The following is a 21,084-nucleotide window of genomic DNA, read 5'->3' as shown; positions in this document are numbered from 1 at the left end:
AAAGAAATAAGCAACTATCTGACACTTAGAAGACATCTGAAGGCAGCCCTATTTAGGGAAGTTTTTAATGACTGGTGTTTTAATCTATTCTTAATCTTTTGTTGGAAGCCGCCCAGAGTGGTTGGGGAAACCCAACCAGATGGGCAGGGTAGAAAAAATAAATTATTATTATTATTATTATTATTACAGTGGTACCTCGGGTTACAGACGCTTCAGATTACAGACTCTGCCAGAAATAGTACCTTGGGTTAAGAACGTTGCTTCAGGATGAGAACAGAAATCATGAGGCGCGGCAGCAGCAGGAGACCCCATTAGCTAAAGTAGTACTTCAGGTTAAGAACAGTTTCAGGTTAAAAACAGACCTCTGGAACGAATTAAGTTCTTAACTTGAGGTACTACTGTATTATTATTAGAGGCAGTTAGTCCTCTCCTCTCACGGAATGTTGGACTTGACTGACAGCTTTATATCCCACATTATCATCATCATCATCATCATCATCATCATCATCATTATTCATCCTGTGTGTGTAGTGATTGGTCTTATTCTCTGAAGGGAAAAGGGATGAAGGCACTTCTTTATGTTTATACCAAAGCCTATATTTTTACAATATACTTCAACAGAAAGATATTGTCCAGATCAAGGAAAGTAATAGTACCACTCTATTCTGCTTTGGTCAGGCCACATCTGGAATACTGTGTCCAGTTCTGGCCACCACAATTTAGGAAGGATGTTGACAAGCTGGAACATGTGCAGAGGAGGGCAACCAAGATGATCATGTAGGGTTGCCATACATCCAGAATTTGCCAGACATACCCAGAATACTGTAGTCGAAAGCAGTTTCCAGGCAGAAATCGGGCAAAAAGAAAATGTCCAGGAAAATCCGGACATATGGCAAGCCATGTCAGCAGTGTCGTTTTTGCCAATTTTCCTTTAAAAATAGCTCAAGTACAGCAATTTTTTGTGCCCAGTTTTTCACTTTTTGAAATATGGCAACCCCGTGATCACAGGTCTGGAAACCAAGCATTAGGAGCAGTTGAAGGAGTTGGGCATGTTTAGCCTGGAAAAGAGGAAACTGAGAGATGTGATAGCTTTAAATATCTGAAGGGCTGTCACATGGAAGATGTAACAAGCTTGTTTTCTCCTGCTCTGGAGGGTAGGACTCGAACCAGTGGATTCAAGTTACAAGAAACGAGATTCTGACTATCCTATTGTGAATTAGAATCCTTAATATCCAACTTTTAGTTATCATACCAACCTCTCTTCAGAGCTCTCTCATACCAGCTCTCTCTTCAGAGTCTGAAGTTGCAATCCTATACTTGTCTACTCAGACATGTTCATTGGGACTTACTCCCAGGTAAGTGTGTATCAGATTTCAGCTCAAAACTGCAATTCTAGGCACTTACAAGAAACCCAATTGATCTCAGACTCTTACTTCTAAGTAAAGATGCATAGGATTTGACCACGCATATGTCAGGGATGGACAACTCCAGAAGTTGTTGGACTCCCATCAGCCCCAACCAGCAAGGTTAACTGTCACAGGTGATGGGACTTTTAGTCCAGGGATATCTAGAGAGCTATGGGTTCCCCCAGCTTGAGACTATCTGTATATCTAGGAACACAACTTTCTTTTTTTAAAAAAAGTTTGGAATCAGTTGTCTTGACATTACAAATACTTTTTAAATCCCAGTGATAGTTAACGAAGTCAATCTAACCTACCCTCCCAAAAACCGAGCAAAAAGTAAGAGGCACCATTTTGCCATGTGGCGAGGTTCCAGTTCCGTTGCCATATATGTGATGCTGGACCTCAGCAGATCCTTTCATTTTCAAGGGCCTCTGTCCAAGTCTTGGCTGAGCCTGGCCTTGGGAGTTAGCAAAGAGAAATTCAACCCAGGTCAAGCTGACCAAGGTCAAAGCTTGCCTCTGTTCATTAGAGACAGCTGGTTATTGCCTCTTTTTATTGTCATGGCTGACCAAGCCCCTTCCTACCCACCCCCAAAACAACTCATTTTAATTTTTTAAAAGCATTTGATGTCATGGATGTTTAACTTGCTGATCTTCATTTTATGACTTTGTTAACAAAGATACAGATAACTATCTACGGAAAGGGTCAGTGATGGGGGGATTCTATGCTGTGCAGGTCTATCTCTCACTCTGGACAAGGTCCAGGGCTCTAAAGGCCTGCCAGAATGACTTCGGTCTCTCCCTCTCCACTGTGAAAATGGGCCCTTTGTAGGACCAATAGTGTTCACCTGATTCCAGCATGGCTGTTGGAGGATGGAATTGCCACATCTCTAAACTGAAACAACATCCATGATTCTGTACGAATATTGGAGCAATCTCTATACTCTACTGAAAGAAACAGTGTAGACCACTGATCCCTGATCATACATGGAAATACTTGTGGTTTGTGATTCTCTCAGCCTCGGTTTCCATGTTTTGTAGACCAAGGAGATCTAGGGATTGATGACCCAGGCGTGCTGTATAAATAGCCACAATGCTTCTGTTGATTTGATAGATTTCCATTGATTGGTTCCTACTTGAATTTGATTTCAATGGGACTTCTGTGTTAAGTGTGTCCTACAGTGTGCCTGGTGTGAGATATATATTTGTGTGTGTGTGTGTGTGTGTGTGTGTGTGTGTGTGTGGAAGGAGCCCTTATACTCCTTTTATTGTGCTGCTGATTTCAGGATGTGATAATCCAACCCATGTTTCAAGTTATTAAATAAATATTGGTTTGTTTGTTCTTCACTACAAAGTGTTACTCATGGGTCTGCCTTTGAAGATAGTTCAGAAACTGCAGCTGATGCAGAATTCAGTGGCCATATTGTTGACTGAGACCAAGAGGTCTGAACATGTAACACTGAGCCTGGCCCAATTGAATGAGCTGCTGATTAGTTTCCAGGCTCAATTTGGTTTGGAATTCAGCCTGATCAGTTGCAGAGTCCTAATAATTGGGGAAAACTGCAGTCTTCACTATGTTCATCATATTAAAAGTGCATTTAAGGTAAGGGACGGTTTGGTGTGCTGGGTGGAAATGGAAAGCAATACAGAAATCATCTAAATAAGGAAACATACTGGATAGTGGGGTGGTAAAGAAAAGAGAGATGGCTGATGCCCTGCTTCAGAGAGGCATCTAGGCAGCTTCTGACAGGGGGTTGCTGAACTAGGTGGAGACTAATGGGGGCTAATAGGGCAAAAACATCAGTTTCCAGGAGGTAAGCACCACTGAATTCCTTCTGGATAGACACGGTTAGGATTGCACTGGTAGAGCAATTTACATGTCCTTCTTTTTCTCAGCAAAAACAGCAACATCAAATCCATTATTTGGTTTAGGCTTCATTATGGCCCAAGCTTCCCTGGGCCGCAGCAGTGAAGTGGACTCTCTGGTCCATGAAAGCTTAGAAATGCGATTGTCTTTAAGGTGCCCCAAGACATGAGCCTGTCTCAATTGCAGCAGCCTAATAAGATCTTGCTTATCTGTTGCTAATGTTTTTGTTGCAGGTTTGAAAGAACAGAACCCTCTGCAAATGCAGCGTGCAGTCTAGTAAACTGGGCACCATCTAGTAAGCCTAGATATTAAACTCTTATTGCTGACGGATTTAAGAAAAGAAAAAAACACACACACACAGCCTCCGGTGTGGAAACACTTTTCCTGTCACGTGTGAAAACGCCCCAAGGCCCGTGTAAAGTGGCCCTTCGCTTTCCGTTAACTGCCTGAGAGGCTAAACCCTCACTCTTTTTAGTAATTATCCATCAAATTTAAGCTCAAAAGCAGCTGGGAGGGGGTTTAAGGCAGGCCTCGCTTTTTAAAGGTTTTAACTAGAGCCTCTCTTCCAGGACGCTGGCAATTGTATTCACGTGCAGGAAGAAGGGGGAGAAGGGGGGGGGGTCTGTTAAGTTTCCAAGATTTCTCTCTCTCTCTCTCTCTTTCGTTGGCAGCACTTGAAGGGGTTCCGTTTATTCCTTTTTTCCAGCAACTGACTTGTGGCTTATTAAAAAAAAAAAAAAAAAAACTGCATCTCGTGCGTTTTTGTTGGGTGGTTATATTAGATTGGAGTGGCAAGTTCCAGATAACGCAATCGCCTTGGCTGCAAAATAATAATAATAAAACATTATATCTGGTGCTGTTAAGCAAACGGAGCATTTCGACTCGAGATGCGAGAGGGAAATAAATAAACTTGGCACACTCGGGCAACCCTCCTGCTTCGGAAGAATGGTGGGTTTCCTTGAACACTTTTTTTTTTTGTTTTGTTTTCGCTGCCAAAGCTGCTTCAGCCGGCCGAAGGTTGCCCCGTGGGTTGCTCCAGCGGAGAAGATAGAGATTAGCCTTGATTTGATTCAGGACGCTCTTAGGTCGATTTCATGGACCGCCCGGGAAGAAAGGGAAAGTTCGCTTCGAACAACTCTCAGTTTCCGCTCGATAGCAAAGCGGCCTTTCGATACCGCCTGGCCAACATTCCTCTGGTGGGTGGGGGACGCGTGGCCTTCGGAATTTTGGTGGCCTCCAGCTCCCATTAGCCGCAGCCATTCAGGATGATGCGGGCTGTAGTCCAGCAATTTCTGGTCCACATCCCAGCATGTTGTAGTGGGAAGAGCTCGGAATTTCCACTCTTTCATTTCATTTCATTTTTAATCTGTACACCGCCTTTCTATATTACAATACACAAGGCGGTTTACGACATTCACAGTTCGGCACAGGCAGGAAACTCAGTGGCTGTTCACACACCAACACACGCTATTTCTCGCAGGCTTAACCTACCTCGCATGTCGGGAGGATAAAACGGGAAATGGGGGTGGAATATACGTCGCTTTGTGTTCCTGGAAGAGCAACCGGGTAGAAATCCAAATGATTATTACTTTCTGTTTCAGTGGGGTTTTTTTGTAAAATTATAAGAGGTATAACAACAGCCCTGAGACAAGTGAGACAACAAGCTACATCGTAGGCAACCTTTCCGAACAAAGATTCTCCTTCCAGGGCCTGCTAGTTCACACATACCTGCTAATCATATGTGCACGTGTGAAGGCCCTGTGAAAAGGACACCGCTTGCCTCTTTCCTAAGACACAGCGCTGACCTACATTCAGTCTCTAGACATTAAATATTAACTAATCAAGTCGAGCGAAATCAGCTATGCGCCCGAACGTGTGAACCGGCTAACGCGGAAGACTTTTGTAACGCCTAAACCGGAAGAACGCTTGGAATCAGGATACCGAATCCTTATTTTCAAACTTCTTCCTCGGGTGTGCTTACATAAGACTTCCGAAGGACTCGCCTCAAAAGGGACCTGGGTCCCAAACGGTGTGTGCTTCAGATGTCAGGCCCCCACTCCGATCCTAACTTCCTTTTCTTTGAAGCAAGCCTGGTTGAGTTCAGTGGAACGAGGTCAAGTAAGTGCTCCGTGGCCTTCAGCTACAATGGAATGTATTCCCGAACTAAATGTCAAAACCGAAGGAAACAGGCGTTCGCAGCAGCGCAATGGGGAATTGGGAGAGACCTAGGGCGGAGGAAAGGTGGGCGGGGTGAGGTTGAGAGACATCCTTTCATCTCCGCCCACCCTTCCCCTTCCAGCGGTTCTCAACCTGTGGGTCCCCAGATGTTGTTGGACTACAACTCCCATCATCCCTGAGCTCTGGCCTTGCTAGCTAGGGGTGATGGGAGTTGTAGTTCAGCAACATCTGGGGACCCACAGGTTGGGAAAGGCTGCTAGGAAAAGCAACGCTTGGGATTTTGCTACGCGTGGCCTGCAGTAAGGCGCTAGTCCGTGGCTTTACAGAATAGCACTGAATACCCAAGCCTGCCCAGCAAAGTCACCAGTTGCAGACTACAAATTATATAGCCGTACATAGAATAGAATATACGCAGAATAGGCTAACGTTTTGTTTTTCTCCCTTCCCCCTCCCACCCTTTTCACCTCACCGTAAAGACCGTACATGTTGCTTTCCCCTCCATACTCTGAAAAGCAAAGCACAGAGGACCACGGAAATTCTGATCCGCCGACCTTCAAATGCTGCCCAGGAAACCTCCCAGGCCAAAAGAGACGGTTTCCAATGCAGCTGTTTCTCTTTCTATACCGCTCGCTTGAGCAGCCTGCATACCGCACAAAGTGCTTGGCTTTCGGATCCTTCAGCTCCTAAGAAGGCCACTTTGGAAGTGGCTCCGTTGAGGAGATCTTTGGCCCAGGGATGTGGCTCTGCAGATGTTGCTGAACAACAGCTCCTACTAGCCCTGATCATTGGCCCTTCTTGGGGCGGGAGCTGAATCCAGCAACATCTGGAGAACCACAGGTTACCCATCCTTGGGTCAAAGATCTCCCCTGAATTACCTTCAAGAAAGTCCTTTTCAATGTGGCCTTCTTCTTAAGAGCTGAAGGATCCCAAAATCAAGCACTTTGAGGGGTCTGGATACTGCTCACCGAGCTTTAAAGAAAGAGAATCAGCTGCATTGGAAACCATTCACTTTGACTTGTGAGGTCCAAGGAACTGGACATGTAGAAGGAAAGCCTGGAAGAGCAATGCTAGCACCCTTCCAATGTTCCAATGAGACATTAATCCGGGCTACCCCTGAGGAAAGAACCAGTTACTAGATCAGATTTCCCAAAACTAGGGTATCCAGCTGTTGTTGGACTACAACTCCCCTCATCCCTGACCACTGGGTCCTGCTAGCTAGGGGTGATGGGAGTTGTAGTCCAACAACAGCTGGATACCCTAGTTTGGGAAACTCTGTAGTAGCTAGATGGAATGAGCGTAAGTTACAGGAGGTTTTGGCTGAACATTGGGATTCACTTCCTGTCCTCAGGTCTGACAGTGGAACCAGTTTCCTAGAGAAGTGATGGGCTCTTCCTCGCTTGAGGACTTCACGCAGCCACCTAGCTCTGGCTTCCCTACATGGAACAGCGGAGTTGGACTACAAGATCTTTTCCAGGTCTTAAGAGTCTCTTCATAGGCTTGGGTTCAGGGTGACAGACGATCGAAAAGATAGCAAATGAAGAAAATGGGCGTATTTTTCTTTCTTTGGCGATCACTAGTAGCCTAGTAAGATTGTCTTCCATGAACACGGTTTCAACAGTGAGTCCTTAAGTGACTGTGGAGGCCAATTCTGGATCCACACGTCCTTCCACAGTGGGGACAAATGTTTCCGGGCGGGAGTTGATTAAGGTGAGGGTTTGCCAAGCGTGTCTTCCTCTTAGCACGCTTCTCCCTTTCATCCTGAGTTCGATCGTCTTCAAAGTCTACGACACCTTTGATAAAGGCTGTTCTCCAGTTGCAGCGCTCGCATGCCAGTTTCTCCCGATTGTGGAGATGTTACTATGCCATGTCATGTGTGGAAAAGGGAAGTTGTTTACCACGGTGAGGATGATGTCTTCGTTTTGCAAGGTGCAGGTGAAGCCTCTCCTCGCCTCTTCTGGGGTTCCCATGCTCGCATCCTGAGATGTCCTCCAGTAATTCGCTCATTCATTACCCTAATTCAAGAAAGTGGTCCACATAAATAGAGTCGCCTGACACCTGCCCTCCACGCGCACCATTGACAACAATGCGCTTGGCCCCTTTCAATAGTTTAGGGGTGGCGTAGGCGTGGCTTGTGCGTCCGAGGCGCCCAACAGTCTCCCCGTCTGGACGTCCGCTGGAGTCCCTAGACAGCATTCTTCCCCCTTCCCGCCGTTTGGGAATGACTTCGATCGATCAGCAGCCGGGAAATCAATCCTGCGGGTAACCACACGAGTATACTGCAGAACAGGCGAGGCCTCTGCGGGTTTCCTTACGTCTAGGGTGGTGCTAGGAGGGTGCCTTTGAAAGGCCCACCTGTACGCTTTTTATGTTATTTGCAAAAAGGAATGCGGTGGGCGGCACATGCTTTGCATTCAGTTCTACACGCTTAACGGTGAGATTCCACACATCCGTCCTTGTAGAACAAGAGGGTCCCTGTCTTGGAAAAACAAGCAGGATGTTCTCAGGGAACTCGATTCAGGTTTCTCTGCAATGGAGACACATTTTCTCCGCACATCCAAATATCGTGGGCCTTACCAGTTGTGCCTCCGTTAACAAAACATCCCGAATTTTTAGGAAATGAAATAAGATAAAGTCAGACTGGATAAAAATATTTTTTAAAGGGACAAGGGCTGGGACATCTTTTTCAGATAGACAGCAAACTATTTTTCCTTTGTTTGTTTAAAATTAGAGGAATAGAATGCAAAGGGGGGAAAATATTGTAGATCTTGATTCTGTTTTTTATTTTTATTTTTTGAGATAGATGGAGACTCAACAAACCTTTTAGAAATACTGTATGCAAACTCTTTTCGTATTGAAGTGACCTGATTTTTTAAAAAATTAAAAAGAAAACCGCATTTATTGCCACTCACTTTATGGAGGTACATTCCCCTCCATGGGCTGCTTACTTACTTACTTACTTTTGGGGGGAAGGGGAAACAACCAAGCAAGAAAACCACCTGTTCTGAAATGGGGGAAGCGAAGAGGAATGCTAGAATCAGGTAGGAAGATAGCCAAATGACAATATAAAATCGAATATGCTCCAGAACAACAAGACACCTCCCTTCAAATAAAATAAAATAAACGGAAACAGAAAGTTTGATATAAGAAATCTCCTAGATTTCAGAACGACTCCTTTCTGTGTAAGGCTTCGCTTCCACACAGGCTGTTTTAGGAATATGTGCCTATGGAATTTCACTGGGGAGAAAAGCAGGGTATGTGTGGTGTGTTTATGACAGCCAAGCAAGTAGATACATCTGAACCGCTTTTACTTTCAGAAAATAACATGTCCTCAAAATGGGCCCAGCAGTGTCATCTTCCATTTCCCTCAAACGCCTTGGCGATTCTAACCCCCTGGATGTGGAGCCATTCAGATCCACATGGCTCCTTTTCTAAGCCAATGGCCTTCAGATTAGGTGCTCTCCTTGGGGCAATCCTCAACCCCTGGCCCGCTGGGGAATCTGATGCCCAGTTGACGCTGAGGATTGCCACAACACCTCCAGTTCTAAATCCAGTTTGACGACGAGTCTCAACTCAGCCGAGGTTTGTGTTCTTCGGGATGGAAGTGGGTGTGAGGTGACCGGGTCTGAATCTTTCTTCTCCTTTTTAACCTTTCCCAGGATTGTTGCATCTACTGAAAATTAGCGGGCATGCCTGTCCCAAACGAGCCCTCCCGCCTTTGGAAGCCGGTCCCAGCGGGGTTCCCTTCCCAGCCAGCCAGCTCAGGACTGCTGCAACCCACGGAAGAGGATTCGCTTCAGATCTGATTCGTATTGTGGACACAGCCTGTTTTTCCCCCGCGAGTGACATCACTCGGCTTGCTGACCCACTGCCCGAGAAGCAGAGAGATGTTTTGCCTGGGCGGGCTGCGCTGAGCGGGCGCAGAAGCGCTTAAGGAAAAGGGAGCCTCTCCAGGTCGCTTGTCAATTTCACCTCCTCGCCTCGAAAAGCCGCAACTAAGGAGGGGAAACCGCCGAGCGAGGCGCAAAGCGATCAAGTTCCCCGAACTGCCATAGGCGCTGCGGTGGAGGGTACAGCCGCCGTCCTCCCGGAGCGATCCCCTGAGCCCTTAAGCCGGGCTACTGGAATGCAAGGTCGCCCCTTGATGATCTGAGGGTTTCACTTCCCCGCTAAAGCGGTGGGGGGGGGGCTGGCAGCTGAGTTCACACGCTAATTGCACTGCGGAGCGAAACTGGATTAGAGGCTTAAGTAAGAAGCACTGCGGATTGGGAGCTGGTTTAAAATTTGAATCCGCCAGCTCTGCAGAACTCCGGTCCCCCTCTTAGCCATCTTCACCCGGAAGGAAGTCCCGTGGATTCTTCACGGGGATTCACTTCCAGAACTTGCGCCTACCTTTAGGATCGCAGCCCTTCCAATGAAATGCGTTGGGGATCGGAGCGGAAAGGAGACTGGTGGCGATTTGCTTTAGCTGGATTGTTGCGGGGATTCTCCCCCACCCCGCGGTCACAATTTGATCCCCAACCCATTGATCTGGAAGGCTCATTGCAGTTGCGAACCAATGACTGCAGCGATCCCAGACCTGCTGAAATATACCTGCGAATGAGGGTCTCGGAAGCCAAGCCTATGGAAGCCAACGGGCCCTACTTTCAAGGAAACGGGGTGGGATGCGAAGGTATTTATTTTGATCTGAGCAAAAAACCACTTTGCTGAGGGAGTGTGTTTAAAAGCGCAATCTCGGAAGGAAACGGCTTGCTGAGCTTAGGAGGCCGTCAGAGGGGGAATCGGGGTTCTCTTTTGCTATACTTAACAAAAGCTCTTTTTCCGAAAGGCGGAGAGCAATCTGCTCCGAGACCTGCTTCAAACGAGGGGAACCCGGGGTTTTTGGAAGCGGGGGCTCCTCCACTCGATCTCTGGCTAACGGTCTGGGAACCGTTTGGGAGGGGAGGGTGCGGGGGGGAAGCGGAAACTTTCCTCTCAACCACGGCAAAGTCCCTCCTCTCCACGTCAAGCCAATGACACCGCTGCCCCCGAACTTTCCGCCAGCAGGAGCTATAAGAGCGTCCCTGGCTGCAACTTTCGCCCAACTCCCAGCCAGCTCCAAGGAGCCATCGGGAGGGGAGCTGACACCGCCAGGGAGATTTCCACCGTCCTCGTCGTCCTCTCTCTTTCTCTTTCTCTCTCACTCTTTCTCTTTTTCCCCCCGGCTCCCGATGGCCTCCCCCCACCCACCCAACTGAGGCCCTCCCCCAAGCCCCCACCCACCCACACCCTGGTCCTCCTCCTTTTCTTCCGCAGGCCCAGGATCCAGCCAGGGGGAGCTGGCTGGCTAGGCACCCTCTCCTCCTCCCCCCTCTCCTCTCCCCTCCTCCCTCGCCCCCTAAAAAGGGCTGCTCAGCGCGCTGCGGGTTGGCCCCCGAGATGATGCAGCAGGACGAGTCGAACTCTCCAGTCTCGCCCGCCGACGACAGCCTGAGCAACAGCGAGGAGGAGCCCGACCGGCAGCAGCAGCAGCAGCTTCAGGGCTCCGGCAAGCGAGGGGGACGCAAGAGGCGATCGAGCCGAAGGAGCGCCGCCGGGGTCGGCGGAGGAGGCGGAGGCGCAGGAGGCGGAGGAGGAGGAGCCGGCGGGGGGATCGGTTCGGCGACCGAGGAGCCGTGCAGCCCGGCGCAAGGCAAGCGGGGCAAGAAATCCGGCGGAGGCGGCGGGAGCAGCGGCGGCGGCGGAGGCGGGAGCAGCAGCGGAGGGGGCAGCCCGCAATCTTACGAGGAGCTCCAGACGCAGCGGGTGATGGCCAACGTGCGCGAGCGGCAGCGCACGCAGTCGCTGAACGAAGCGTTCGCGGCGCTGCGCAAGATCATCCCGACGCTGCCGTCGGACAAGCTGAGCAAGATCCAGACGCTCAAGCTGGCCGCGCGCTACATCGACTTCCTCTACCAGGTCCTGCAGAGCGACGAGCTGGACTCCAAGATGGCCAGCTGCAGCTATGTGGCCCACGAGCGCCTCAGCTACGCCTTCTCCGTGTGGCGCATGGAGGGAGCCTGGTCCATGTCTGCCTCTCACTAGCCTCCCGCGCCGACTGGCCCGGCCGGAGACCGAGGTAAGCGGGAAAGGGACGCGACGGGACGGGCAGGAGAGAGAGAGAGAGAGAGAGAGAGATCTGGGATTTGGGACGAGGAGGGGGGCCGCGCTTAGACTTGGCCTTCGCCGTGGGCCTGCTGGAGCAGCCTGACTCTCGAGGAATCCCTCTGAGACGGGCGGGCGCAGCTGGACTGCAGCCTCGCCTAGACTGCGAAAGGAACTCGCTTTGCGCACGATCTCGGGACCCCAGACACGCATCCGGGTGGAGCGGCCAAGTTCCCTGGAAAATCGGGCCCTTTTGCCTGCAGGCCAAGCTGGGCTAGGCTTCCTTGTGAGGAAGCACTCCCGTCTCACAACCTCTCTCCCCTCCTCTCGATCCTTTGCTTAAGAGAGAGAGAGAGAGAGAGAGAGAGAGAGAGAGAGTGTGTTATCCCCCATTCCCTTTGAATCCTCACTTCAGTGCTAGTTAAGAATCCGTCCAAGGCCGCTGGTACTTGCAAAGATCTATAGGGAGAGAGCCTCTCTCTCTCTCTCTTTCTTGGAGACGGGAGAAAGAAGGCCTCTAGGACGCTCCCTCCCGGTTTCGGAGATGCTGAGGCTCGCCCGCCACTCTGACGCCTCCTTAACTTCCCGCATCCTCCTGAGTAAGTCCCTCTGGACTCCAGAGCGGACTAACTTTTTTTCTGGGGTGGAAAAAAAGCATTCGAGTAACACGCCCTGCCTTCCCCCAGCTTTCAAAGATGGAAGGCTGCCTTTCCAAAGCAGCGCGCGTAGGCCTTAGCAGCCCGGCTTAGGCGGGATGGATTTCCGCGTGCGGGATGAAGGAAAGTCAGGCTAGACCAATAGCAGCAAGCGAAAAAGCGAGGGTAGCAAGTCGCCCTGAATGGCAGAGAGCGGGGTCCACCCCTGAACTGTATTGTTAAGGCATCCATCTCCCTCCCCTTCTGAATACGTGCCCTACCGGGGTGCACCCCGGATCGTCTCTGCCCGAGCCAAATTCCTTGGTGGTGGGGCAAGGTTGAAACGGGACTTCCGGGCCTGCAGCCTGAGAAGGGAGTTAGGCCAAAAATCAGGAAGAGGGGAAAGCCTTTATTTAAAATTCCAATTGCTAGACACCCTCTCCATGCGCGCAGGCACCCCTCTCGCAAACAATCAGCGAACTCGCTAGATTCGCCAACCCAAAGCAGAAAAGCTTCCACTTCGGCATTTACTGTATTCGAGCCGCCCTCCACTTCGGGGGAGATCCGGGTGATCCCATCCCAAGAAAGCTTCCTTGGAGGCCACTTCGGCTTGAAAAGGAAGAAGTAAATTCTTGAGTAGGAAGAGTATTGCATTTCCTAACGCCGACCCACAAACCCACCGCTAGATCCTAGACACACGCTTTCTTGCGGAGGTCCTCTCTTGACTCCAAGGCTGGTTAACTGGCCGTGGAGCCAGCCAGAAATAACACGCAGTCCACAGAAGCGTCTCCTTTAAAGAACATGTGCCCTGCGTTGGACCGTAGCTGTGGCGTTAAGTTTAATGTTTTGTTTAGTTAGCCCCACCCAAAAAAATCTTGCGGAATTTCCAAATGCGTTGATTCCGAGGGAGCTCCTTCCCAAGGAAAAGGCTGTTGGAAGCAGATCGCTTGGTTGTGGGGAGTCTTAAATGCGCCTTTTCCTTTTCTCGCGGAAAAAAATCCTGTATGCCTATGGCATCGGGGTCCCGAAGGTCTGATGGGACGTTGACTGATTCTCGTTGGGATTCTTCGGCAAGTTGGATCGGCCGCCCTAAACATAATCTCTCAAATTACGCAACTAAACTGGTTTGGGCGTAGTGGTGACTTCTTATTTAAGGTTTGCAAAGCGTTCTGTGTTGGGTTAGAGTCTCAGAGTCAGCGCACGCCGCTTCATTTTTTAAGAAGATCAATGAGCCCCCATAATCAAACAGGTCCTTCTTATGACTGACTGTTGCAGCCTCTTTCCATGAGTAAGTTCCACGGATCCCAGTCAGACCTGCTGCCAAATTAATATGCTTAGGTCAGCAGGCGGCTCCTGTGCATGTTTACTCGGAGGTAGGTCTCACGGAGTCCGGTCGAGCTGGTAGACAAGCATTGACTTGTCCCAGCCTAGAGACCGGTGGCGCCACCATGGAAGAATCTCAAGAACATTTGTACCTCCATCCTGATGCTGCGATCCTCTGCACACAACACCTAGGGAGAAAACCTAAGGAGCAAGCATGGATAGGATCGAGCTGTTAAATCTGCTTTCTTGGAAACTAAATGGATTTGAAGCCTTAATTCGAACCTTTATCAGTAGTACATATCAATACTGATCGAAATGGTGCTGGGATGGAGCCTTACTCTGCTGAGGGTTACTCAACCACGTAAAGCTGCGGGAGAACTCAAAGAGATACTCCGCTCCCAAACGCTTGTAGTTTTTAACCTCTCACAGAGCTGCAATTCCCAGCGCCCTTAAGGAACTACAGTTCCCGGGGTTCTTTGGGTGAAGTCATGAGTTTGAAATGAGTGGCGTGTAGGCAACCGAATTCTCAGTATTCTAACAAAATGTGGCGTATAATGAGATGTTCAAGGGGGAGCCTGGCCTGAGAAATGGTCGCAGAGTCTCCCCTATTGGGGCTGCAGCTCCATTAACTGACTTCCGAGTAAATATATAGAACGAGGCTGTAAGTCTCCTGGCTTGCGGCCTTGAGGAGGACAGACACGTGGGAATGTACTACACGTTCCTGTCCGTGGAATCTTCAGGAAACGCTTAGGGTGGCGTGGGAATTTGGGAGAGAAGGAAGCACCGCAACTCCCGACCCCATGCATGTTTACTGGGAAGTCAGACCCACCCAGGAGCGCAGCTTAAGGTCTAGTCTTGTGCAAACGTACTTAAAGTACCAACCCTACTCAGAGCTGCATATGACATTCCCCAGGGAAAACACGAGCAGTACCCGGGTGATGCATAGCTGCAATCCTATACTGTACACGCTTCCCCCGGAGCAAAAAGTCCCATCGGCTCAGCAGCGGGAATGTATTGGGGTGCAAATGAGACTATCCGGGCAGCCAGGGTTCCTCGCCACCACAACTCCCTTTTGAAGGCATTTGGGGTTTGCTTCCAAGTAAACATGATCGGGATTGGAGCATTACGTGAAGCCAAGGGCCGCCCAGCATTTTCTCCTCCAGTAGCATCAGGCGACTGCTGAGCTAGGCCGGAGGTTGAGGGCCCAGACCAGAGCGCCTACCTGGTCAGGTTAAACAAAGCAGCTTAACTGTCACGGGGATCGCAGCTTGCAATCGAACCGCAATCGGCAGCCTGCCCGCCAGCCTCCTACTGCCTCTCTCCGGATGGGCAAGAGACCCACGACCAGCCTCTGCTTCCCCTCCACCCCCCAAAAAATATTTGTTTTGTTTTAAATTTGTGCCTCAGTCTCCTAGCCGTACTTACAGCGCACACAGGGAAATTAGGTGGGGACAACTCATGAACCATTATTATTACTATGATTCCTTGAAGTGACTGGGAAAGGATCCACCTCGGGTTGCTGAACAGGCTTCCTTGAAAGCAAGCTACCCCCAGATCTGAGGGGACCTGCTTCCAAGTAGCTGGTCTTAAGAGCACCAGGGGGAAGCGGTCCCCCCCCCCCATGCACTAGATTCTCCTAGATATCCGTAACACTCCCCTCTGCGCGTTTCCTAATTTCATGCCTCTCCAGCAGGGCCCTCCCCCCTCCTTCCTTTGTGCTTTAATTCCTCCTCCCCCCCCACCCCCGTGGACACACAGAAGCACATTGTGTAGAGCAGGCTAGAATCAAACATTTGCAGCGGTGTTATTTGCTGGAATTGTGACGCGTATTTTTATGCCGCCCTTTAATCGTACTCAACCAGGGCGGTGTACCAAAATATATACAATGGACATGTGCAGAGATAGAAAGTAACACAACCGAAAGAAGGAGGTGTTTCATTTTTTTAAAATAATTTTAAAATATGCCTCTTTCTTTTAATATATGTGCGCAATATATTTCATTTTCCATTTCCATTAACCAACATTCCCTTCTTCTCTTTCTGTCTCTGGGTTTTTGCAGATGACATTTGTTCCCAAAGAAGGAGAGAAAACGGACAATCTAGAGAGAGACTCTGCACTTGGACTCGGCTCCCCTCCTTTGTTTTTCTCTCCCCCCTTTGTTCCCTCTAAGACAATATATAACGCCAAGGATTTTCTTGGAAATTGAGCGGCGTTCTTGGCCCACGTTGCAAGGAGCAGGGCGTTGGGAGACCAGGAGAGGCGAGAGACCCGGGGGGGGGGGGGCTCCTCGGATGGTGAGGCGGCTGATCCAGAGGCGGCCAAAGGGCCCTACCAGACATCTCTGCATTCTGATCAAAAATCTGAACCGGTTTTATTTTTATTTTTCTATTTTGACGAAGAATGTTGGAATTTAACTTTTTTTCCTCTTTACTTCCTTTTTTTTTTTTTTTTTTTTGTTCTTGCATGCATGCATTCCCAAGAGAGTTTATGAGCCACTCATGAAAGGAAATACGTTACTGTGGACTCCCCCCATTTCCCTCGCTCTCTTTTTGGAAGAGATCTAATGACAGAGAAACCCGGAAAGAAAAAAACCCGTTTAGAACGAGTGAGAAAGGAAAATATATTTTTTAAGAAAATATGTTTAGGGTAGCTATGCATTATGGGCTCCAAAACTCTTATATCCTGCTCCTCTTTCATTTATATTTTATTTTTCCTGCAAGAAAAAAAAGGAGGGGGAAATGGGGTGGGGGGAGAGCGAGAGAAAAAAAAATGAAACATTCTATTTATTTATTGATGACCCATGTTAAAAAAAAATGCAAATAGATCCGGTGTCTAAATGCATTCCTATTTTTATGATTGTTTTGTAAATATCATTGTATATTTTTTTCCTGCAATAAATAAATTGAAATGTTAAAAGAATTTTAAAGTTTGGTCTGTACGGAGGAAAACGGGCTTGAAACTGAAGGTAAATAATGCTCGATCGCGTAGATCTGAAATTACCCAGGAGAGTAAGGGGCCAGGGTCAGAGAGAGGGGGGGAGGGAATATAAACAAACGAGAGAAGAACGCAAATAAACTAGCTACTGACAGACACATGAGTGTTAATTATCGAGACAGCTTTATGATTCTGCTTGAAGATTTTGCAGGACTTCGGATTCTCTCCCCCTTTTAATCAAAATAGCGAATTTTATAATGGTAAAGTGTAGTGTATTAATATTATTATCATCCTCATCCTCCTTCGATCTAAATTAAGAACCACCCATTGGTCTGCATGCAATTTCTCCACCGCTGTGTTTCTTGTTATCTCGGGCGGGGGGGGGGGCAGATAAAGGTGCTCAGCGGTCGCGTAGCTATTTGTGTTTGTTGAGGGTTTGGGGCGGAGTGGAGGTTGATTGAAGCCCATCCATAAGCCAAATGCATCCAGAGTTTTGTTTTTGTAACGAATTAAGTCGGGAGCAGGGAGTGGGTGGTGGTTTTTCACACCTGCCTCCAGAAACGTGTGTTCGAAAGTAAGCCGGGGGGGGGGAGGGAGAGAGAGATCGCATTGATTTTTGCTGGGACTGACTTCCTCGGATCAGGCACGCTGGCTTTCCAATGAGAAGTGGCGAACCCTTGACGTGCGCGGCGTTGCAGATAGATGACCGAAAGTTTGAGCCTCAGACTTGAGGTATTCAGACTGTGTGTGTGTGTCCCCTTACCCCCCGATTGTTTTGTTGCCATCGATCAGACAAATAGACGGTACTGCCGCAGAAGGAACTCGACGACGAATGTCCATGCAGGAAAACAGCCCACGTCCAACTCAACGCCTTGCAAGCAAAGAAGCCCCCATTCATTCGGAGGGAGCTTTGCTTCCAAGCAGCGTGTCCGGCTATAGCAACAGCCCAGCGGTGATCAAAACGGTGGCTCGGAGGCGAGCGGCTTACTCCAGGAGTAGGGAAAACCAAGGTCTCCTATTTCACTGCTTTTCTTTTTTTTAAGGATCAGTTTTTATGTTGTTGTTTCACACCAGGCGAACAAATGGCACGTCGGGCAACCCCTGGGCTCGCCTTATCCCTTCCCAAGTGACGCCCCCCCCCAGCCCCTTCATTCCACTTTATATAAGCCGAAGTAGAGGCACTCCCGATCTAACTGACACGGTTGGGTGCGACGCGATCCTCCCCGCGGTGCCCATTAGACAGAAACCCGTTGGCGCCTCTAGCATTTCTCAAGCCAGAGGCAACTGGGCTTCCTTTCGTGTAAACGTGCAATAAGATCCGGCAGCACATCTCTCCCGCCCCCCGCCCCAAACAATTCGGATCGGCTCGTTTGGGTTGAGCTGCAAAATCCAAAGCGCCTTCTGACGCCGACCTGCGGTTCAGATCCGCGCGGGTTTACACTCGAGGAAGCGAGCTGCCTGCCATGCAAAGCGGTCCTTGAGGTCCTTGATGCGCATTTGTGTTGAAATGGAAGCATCTGGGAGGTAGCAGATGCCAGTTTGCTCTGCCTTATCCATGTCTGATTACTCTGGTCGTATAAATAAGCCGGGCTGGTCTCCCTCATCCCAACCATCCCTGTTTGTTTTGCTCAGGTTCGGGTTGACGTTTCCGGATGCCTTGTTTACCTTTCCCTGGCCATCCTTAGGCCACCTCTCGCCGCCTTCCCCAGCTCCTCACGGTTCTCACCATCGGCCGTGTCGGGGGCCGGTGAGCGCTGTTGACAGAATTTTTAAAATAAATAAATAGATAGATAAACGGCAGAGTTTATTTGTGTTTAAGGGGATTAGCCAGGACTTTGACAAAACTGGATTTGAGGCTTGCGGAGGTCCATCTCCCGCCCCCCCGTCAGAAGGAGGAAGGGTACCCTCGGCAGTGTCGCCCAGCAAGCTATGGAATCGACCGGATTTCCCCAAATGAAGTGGCCTGAGATTGCAGAAGATCTGGGGGGCCAGTTCAGACCTGGATGAGAGCTAGAAAGCAGAGAGCAGGAATCAGAGCATGGTCTGTGCTGTTGAAAAAGGTAAGGTACAAAAACCTTTGTCTAGTCTCCCTCTTGAATGGACTTGATCCTAAAAGTTGTCCCGATTGGCATCTCCGAATTTATCGGTGGAGATGGTGTGCGGTAGTTGCCATTGGTTTTTCAGGAAGCCTGTTTCTAAATCTATGGATCCCCATGTAAATCTGACGCTCACGCCCTACGCCTGAAATTCGAATTCATTCACCTACTCCGAGAGGAATTGGTTTCAGTTCGGTTCCTCGGACTGCAGGCGCTTGCGAGGAGTAAGTCTTCCCCTTGGATTCAATGGGGGTAAATGTGCACAGGATCAGGCTGTTTAGTACTGTATCCTGGGTCCCTACACATGGGACTAACCCTTTTTGAATCCAGTGGGACGTACTTCTGAGCAAACGTTTAGGCCTACCCGCCTTCCTGTTTTTTCCCCAGCCTAACTTTCTTCTAAGAAAGTATGTTCAGGATTGCTGTTTAGGGCTCCAAGGCTAAAATGCACTTCCTGGGGAGCTGAGCCCCTTTGAGTCAAGTAAAGATGCACAGAATTATCTCAGCCTTACAGCCAGAACTGGACAATGCTTACTCGGAAGTAAGGCCCGCTGATTTCCCGCGGAACTGATTTCCAAGTACTCTCGTTTCCAAAGGCTGCCTTAGGCTCCGGCGCTGAAAGGAGATCCGATGTCATTCTTTGCATACTTCTGTGCGGAAGTGAGGGCAAACACCAGTGGGATTCGCTTCCAGGTAAAAGGCGTCCGGGTGCCTGCTTCGGTTTCATTGGGCGTGCTTGAAAATACGGGCGACTTTCCCTGGGATGGGAGCCTTGAGATGTTATTCGTTGCGCTGGAGGGTGGGGAGAACGTCTGTCACGCCTGGAGAGGGTTTCCAACTAGGGCAAAGAGTGGAGAACTGGTGACCTTCCAGAATATTGTTTGGACTCCAGCTCCGATCACCCCTGACCATTGGCCACGATGGCTGGGACTGATGGGAGATGAAGTCCAACAGCGTCCGGAAGGCCACCGTCCCCCCTCCCCTTTCAGAACAGGGGCCAGAGGCACCTTTCTCTTCCACCCTCTTTATGCTGGCTAGCTGGTGGTATTGGTATCCTTCCTTAGTAAAGGATCATAGAACTGTAGATATCCGGTTTTTTTATTTCACCCCTTGTTCCTTTCAGAGAGGGGAGGAGGGTGGGGGAATATAGGAGCCAACTCCTGGGCGCCAAGGTCCCCTCAGCCCCCCAATAAAATATTTGAGGGGGGCATGGTCCCCTCAAAGTTGATGGCCATTGCCATTCAGATGGTGTACATACGCCGAGTCTTGTGATTGATTATGTGGGGCAGGGTTTACCTGACCCCACTCTAATATTTTATTCAGGTTGGCACCCCTGGGAGGAAGGGAGAGGATGCTGCCGTCTCAGTCGAGATGGCCCTTTAGGGAAATGTTTGGGATTTAGGACATTGTGGGATTAGCTGAAGCAGGAAGGCGTTCGCTTGGTATACTAAAGAGCCATAGGATGGATTCTCGCATTCTCCAGCTCGCCTCCTGCTTTGGGTATTTTGGGGGCCGGTGCAGACTGCTGGCCTACCAGTCAGTACCTGAGAGACCAGGGTTCAAGTTCGCACCCCACAGAAGCCAACTTCTAGGTGCCGGGGTCCCTTCGCCCACCCCACCCCAAATAAAATATTTAAGGACTCTGACCTCCTTAAAGTTGATGAGCAACGGTGTGTGTGTTCCCTGTCTTGTGATTATGTGAGGCGGGGCTTACCTCCCCCCCCCCCATTTTTTATTCAAGCTGGCACCCCTGCCCCCCTCAATGGTGATGTCCACTGGGTGACTTAGGCCTAGCCACGGTCTCTCAGTTTCACCTACCTTGCATGGTTAGTGTGAGGATAAATTGGAGGAAAGGTGATCGATAGATAGATAGATAGATCTGTGTGTAACATAAAAAACAAGGATGGCTATAGTTTTCTGAGTATTGAGAAACTCGCTGACAATTGGTGGGGAGAGTCAAAGCTGCATTTCGAGCAGTCAAACTTTTCTGACTTCTCTCTCTCTCCCCCCTCCCCGCCCCCCAAGCCTTGTACGTTCCTCACCCACTGATCTGCTTCCCCATAAGGAAGCCGGCCATGTTTGGTTGCCATGGTGTTCATCCTCTTGCGAAACAGGGCTCTGATGACTGGCGAGAGGACTTGGACCACTCAGAAGCCTGGAAGAAGACAAATGAATTCTGGGATACCCCTCCCGCCAGCAACCCACTTCACACACACACATACCTCCCCCTTAATTTTGCAAAGGCTCCTGGGACTTTTTCTTTTCTTTTTGCCAACCAAAGGGGGAGAGAGCGAGGGCTCCGGCTGCCGGTGGCCTGGTGCAGGGAATGGAGTGTGCGGCGCTGGGGCTGTTGCTACTGCCCTAGAAGCAAGGCAACCTTTTGCTGCAACTTGGCCCTCGCGCGCGCTGGAGAGAGAGCGAGAGAGAGCGCCCGCGGGGCCTTCTTGCACATTCCACGGTTTGGCAAACGCCGATCTAGTTATTTTCTCTAGTCCAGTATCAAATTCTTCTCAGGCATACGATTTCACT

At 49.6% G+C, this 21,084-nt stretch overlaps 1 protein-coding gene and 1 long non-coding RNA gene across 3 annotated transcripts; one reads left to right on the top strand and one right to left on the bottom strand.

The window, feature by feature from the left end:
* Window positions 1–10,405: 10,405 nt before the first annotated feature.
* Window positions 10,406–16,444, top strand: TWIST1 (twist family bHLH transcription factor 1). The gene is made up of 2 exons (XM_080975229.1): window positions 10,406–11,541; window positions 15,585–16,444. The coding sequence occupies exon 1, from the start codon at window positions 10,863–10,865 to the stop codon at window positions 11,505–11,507; it is 645 nt and encodes a 214-aa protein (XP_080831355.1). The 5' UTR covers window positions 10,406–10,862; the 3' UTR covers window positions 11,508–11,541; window positions 15,585–16,444.
* A 1,548-nt stretch (window positions 16,445–17,992) lies between these two features.
* LOC308459667 lies at window positions 17,993–20,699 on the bottom strand. Of its 2 annotated transcripts, none has more exons than XR_013978268.1 (3): window positions 20,598–20,699; window positions 19,091–19,393; window positions 17,993–18,469 (listed from the first exon to the last, which is right to left on the bottom strand). It is a non-coding gene; the product is annotated as an uncharacterized lncRNA (long non-coding RNA). The 2 variants fall into 2 exon arrangements; XR_013978269.1 differs by lacking the exon at window positions 20,598–20,699 and adding an exon at window positions 20,374–20,509.
* Window positions 20,700–21,084: the final 385 nt, after the last annotated feature.

This window comes from Podarcis pityusensis (assembly GCF_964106645.2).
Source record: "Podarcis pityusensis genome assembly, chromosome: 12".
Classification (NCBI taxonomy): Eukaryota; Metazoa; Chordata; class Lepidosauria; order Squamata; family Lacertidae; genus Podarcis; species Podarcis pityusensis.
This window is presented reverse-complemented; position numbering and strand designations above follow the sequence as displayed.

Bases quoted from the DNA above. Each gene is read 5' to 3' on its own strand.
- TWIST1 (XM_080975229.1), top strand. From the start codon at position 10,863: ATGATGCAGCAGGACGAGTCGAACTCTCCAGTCTCGCCCGCCGACGAC.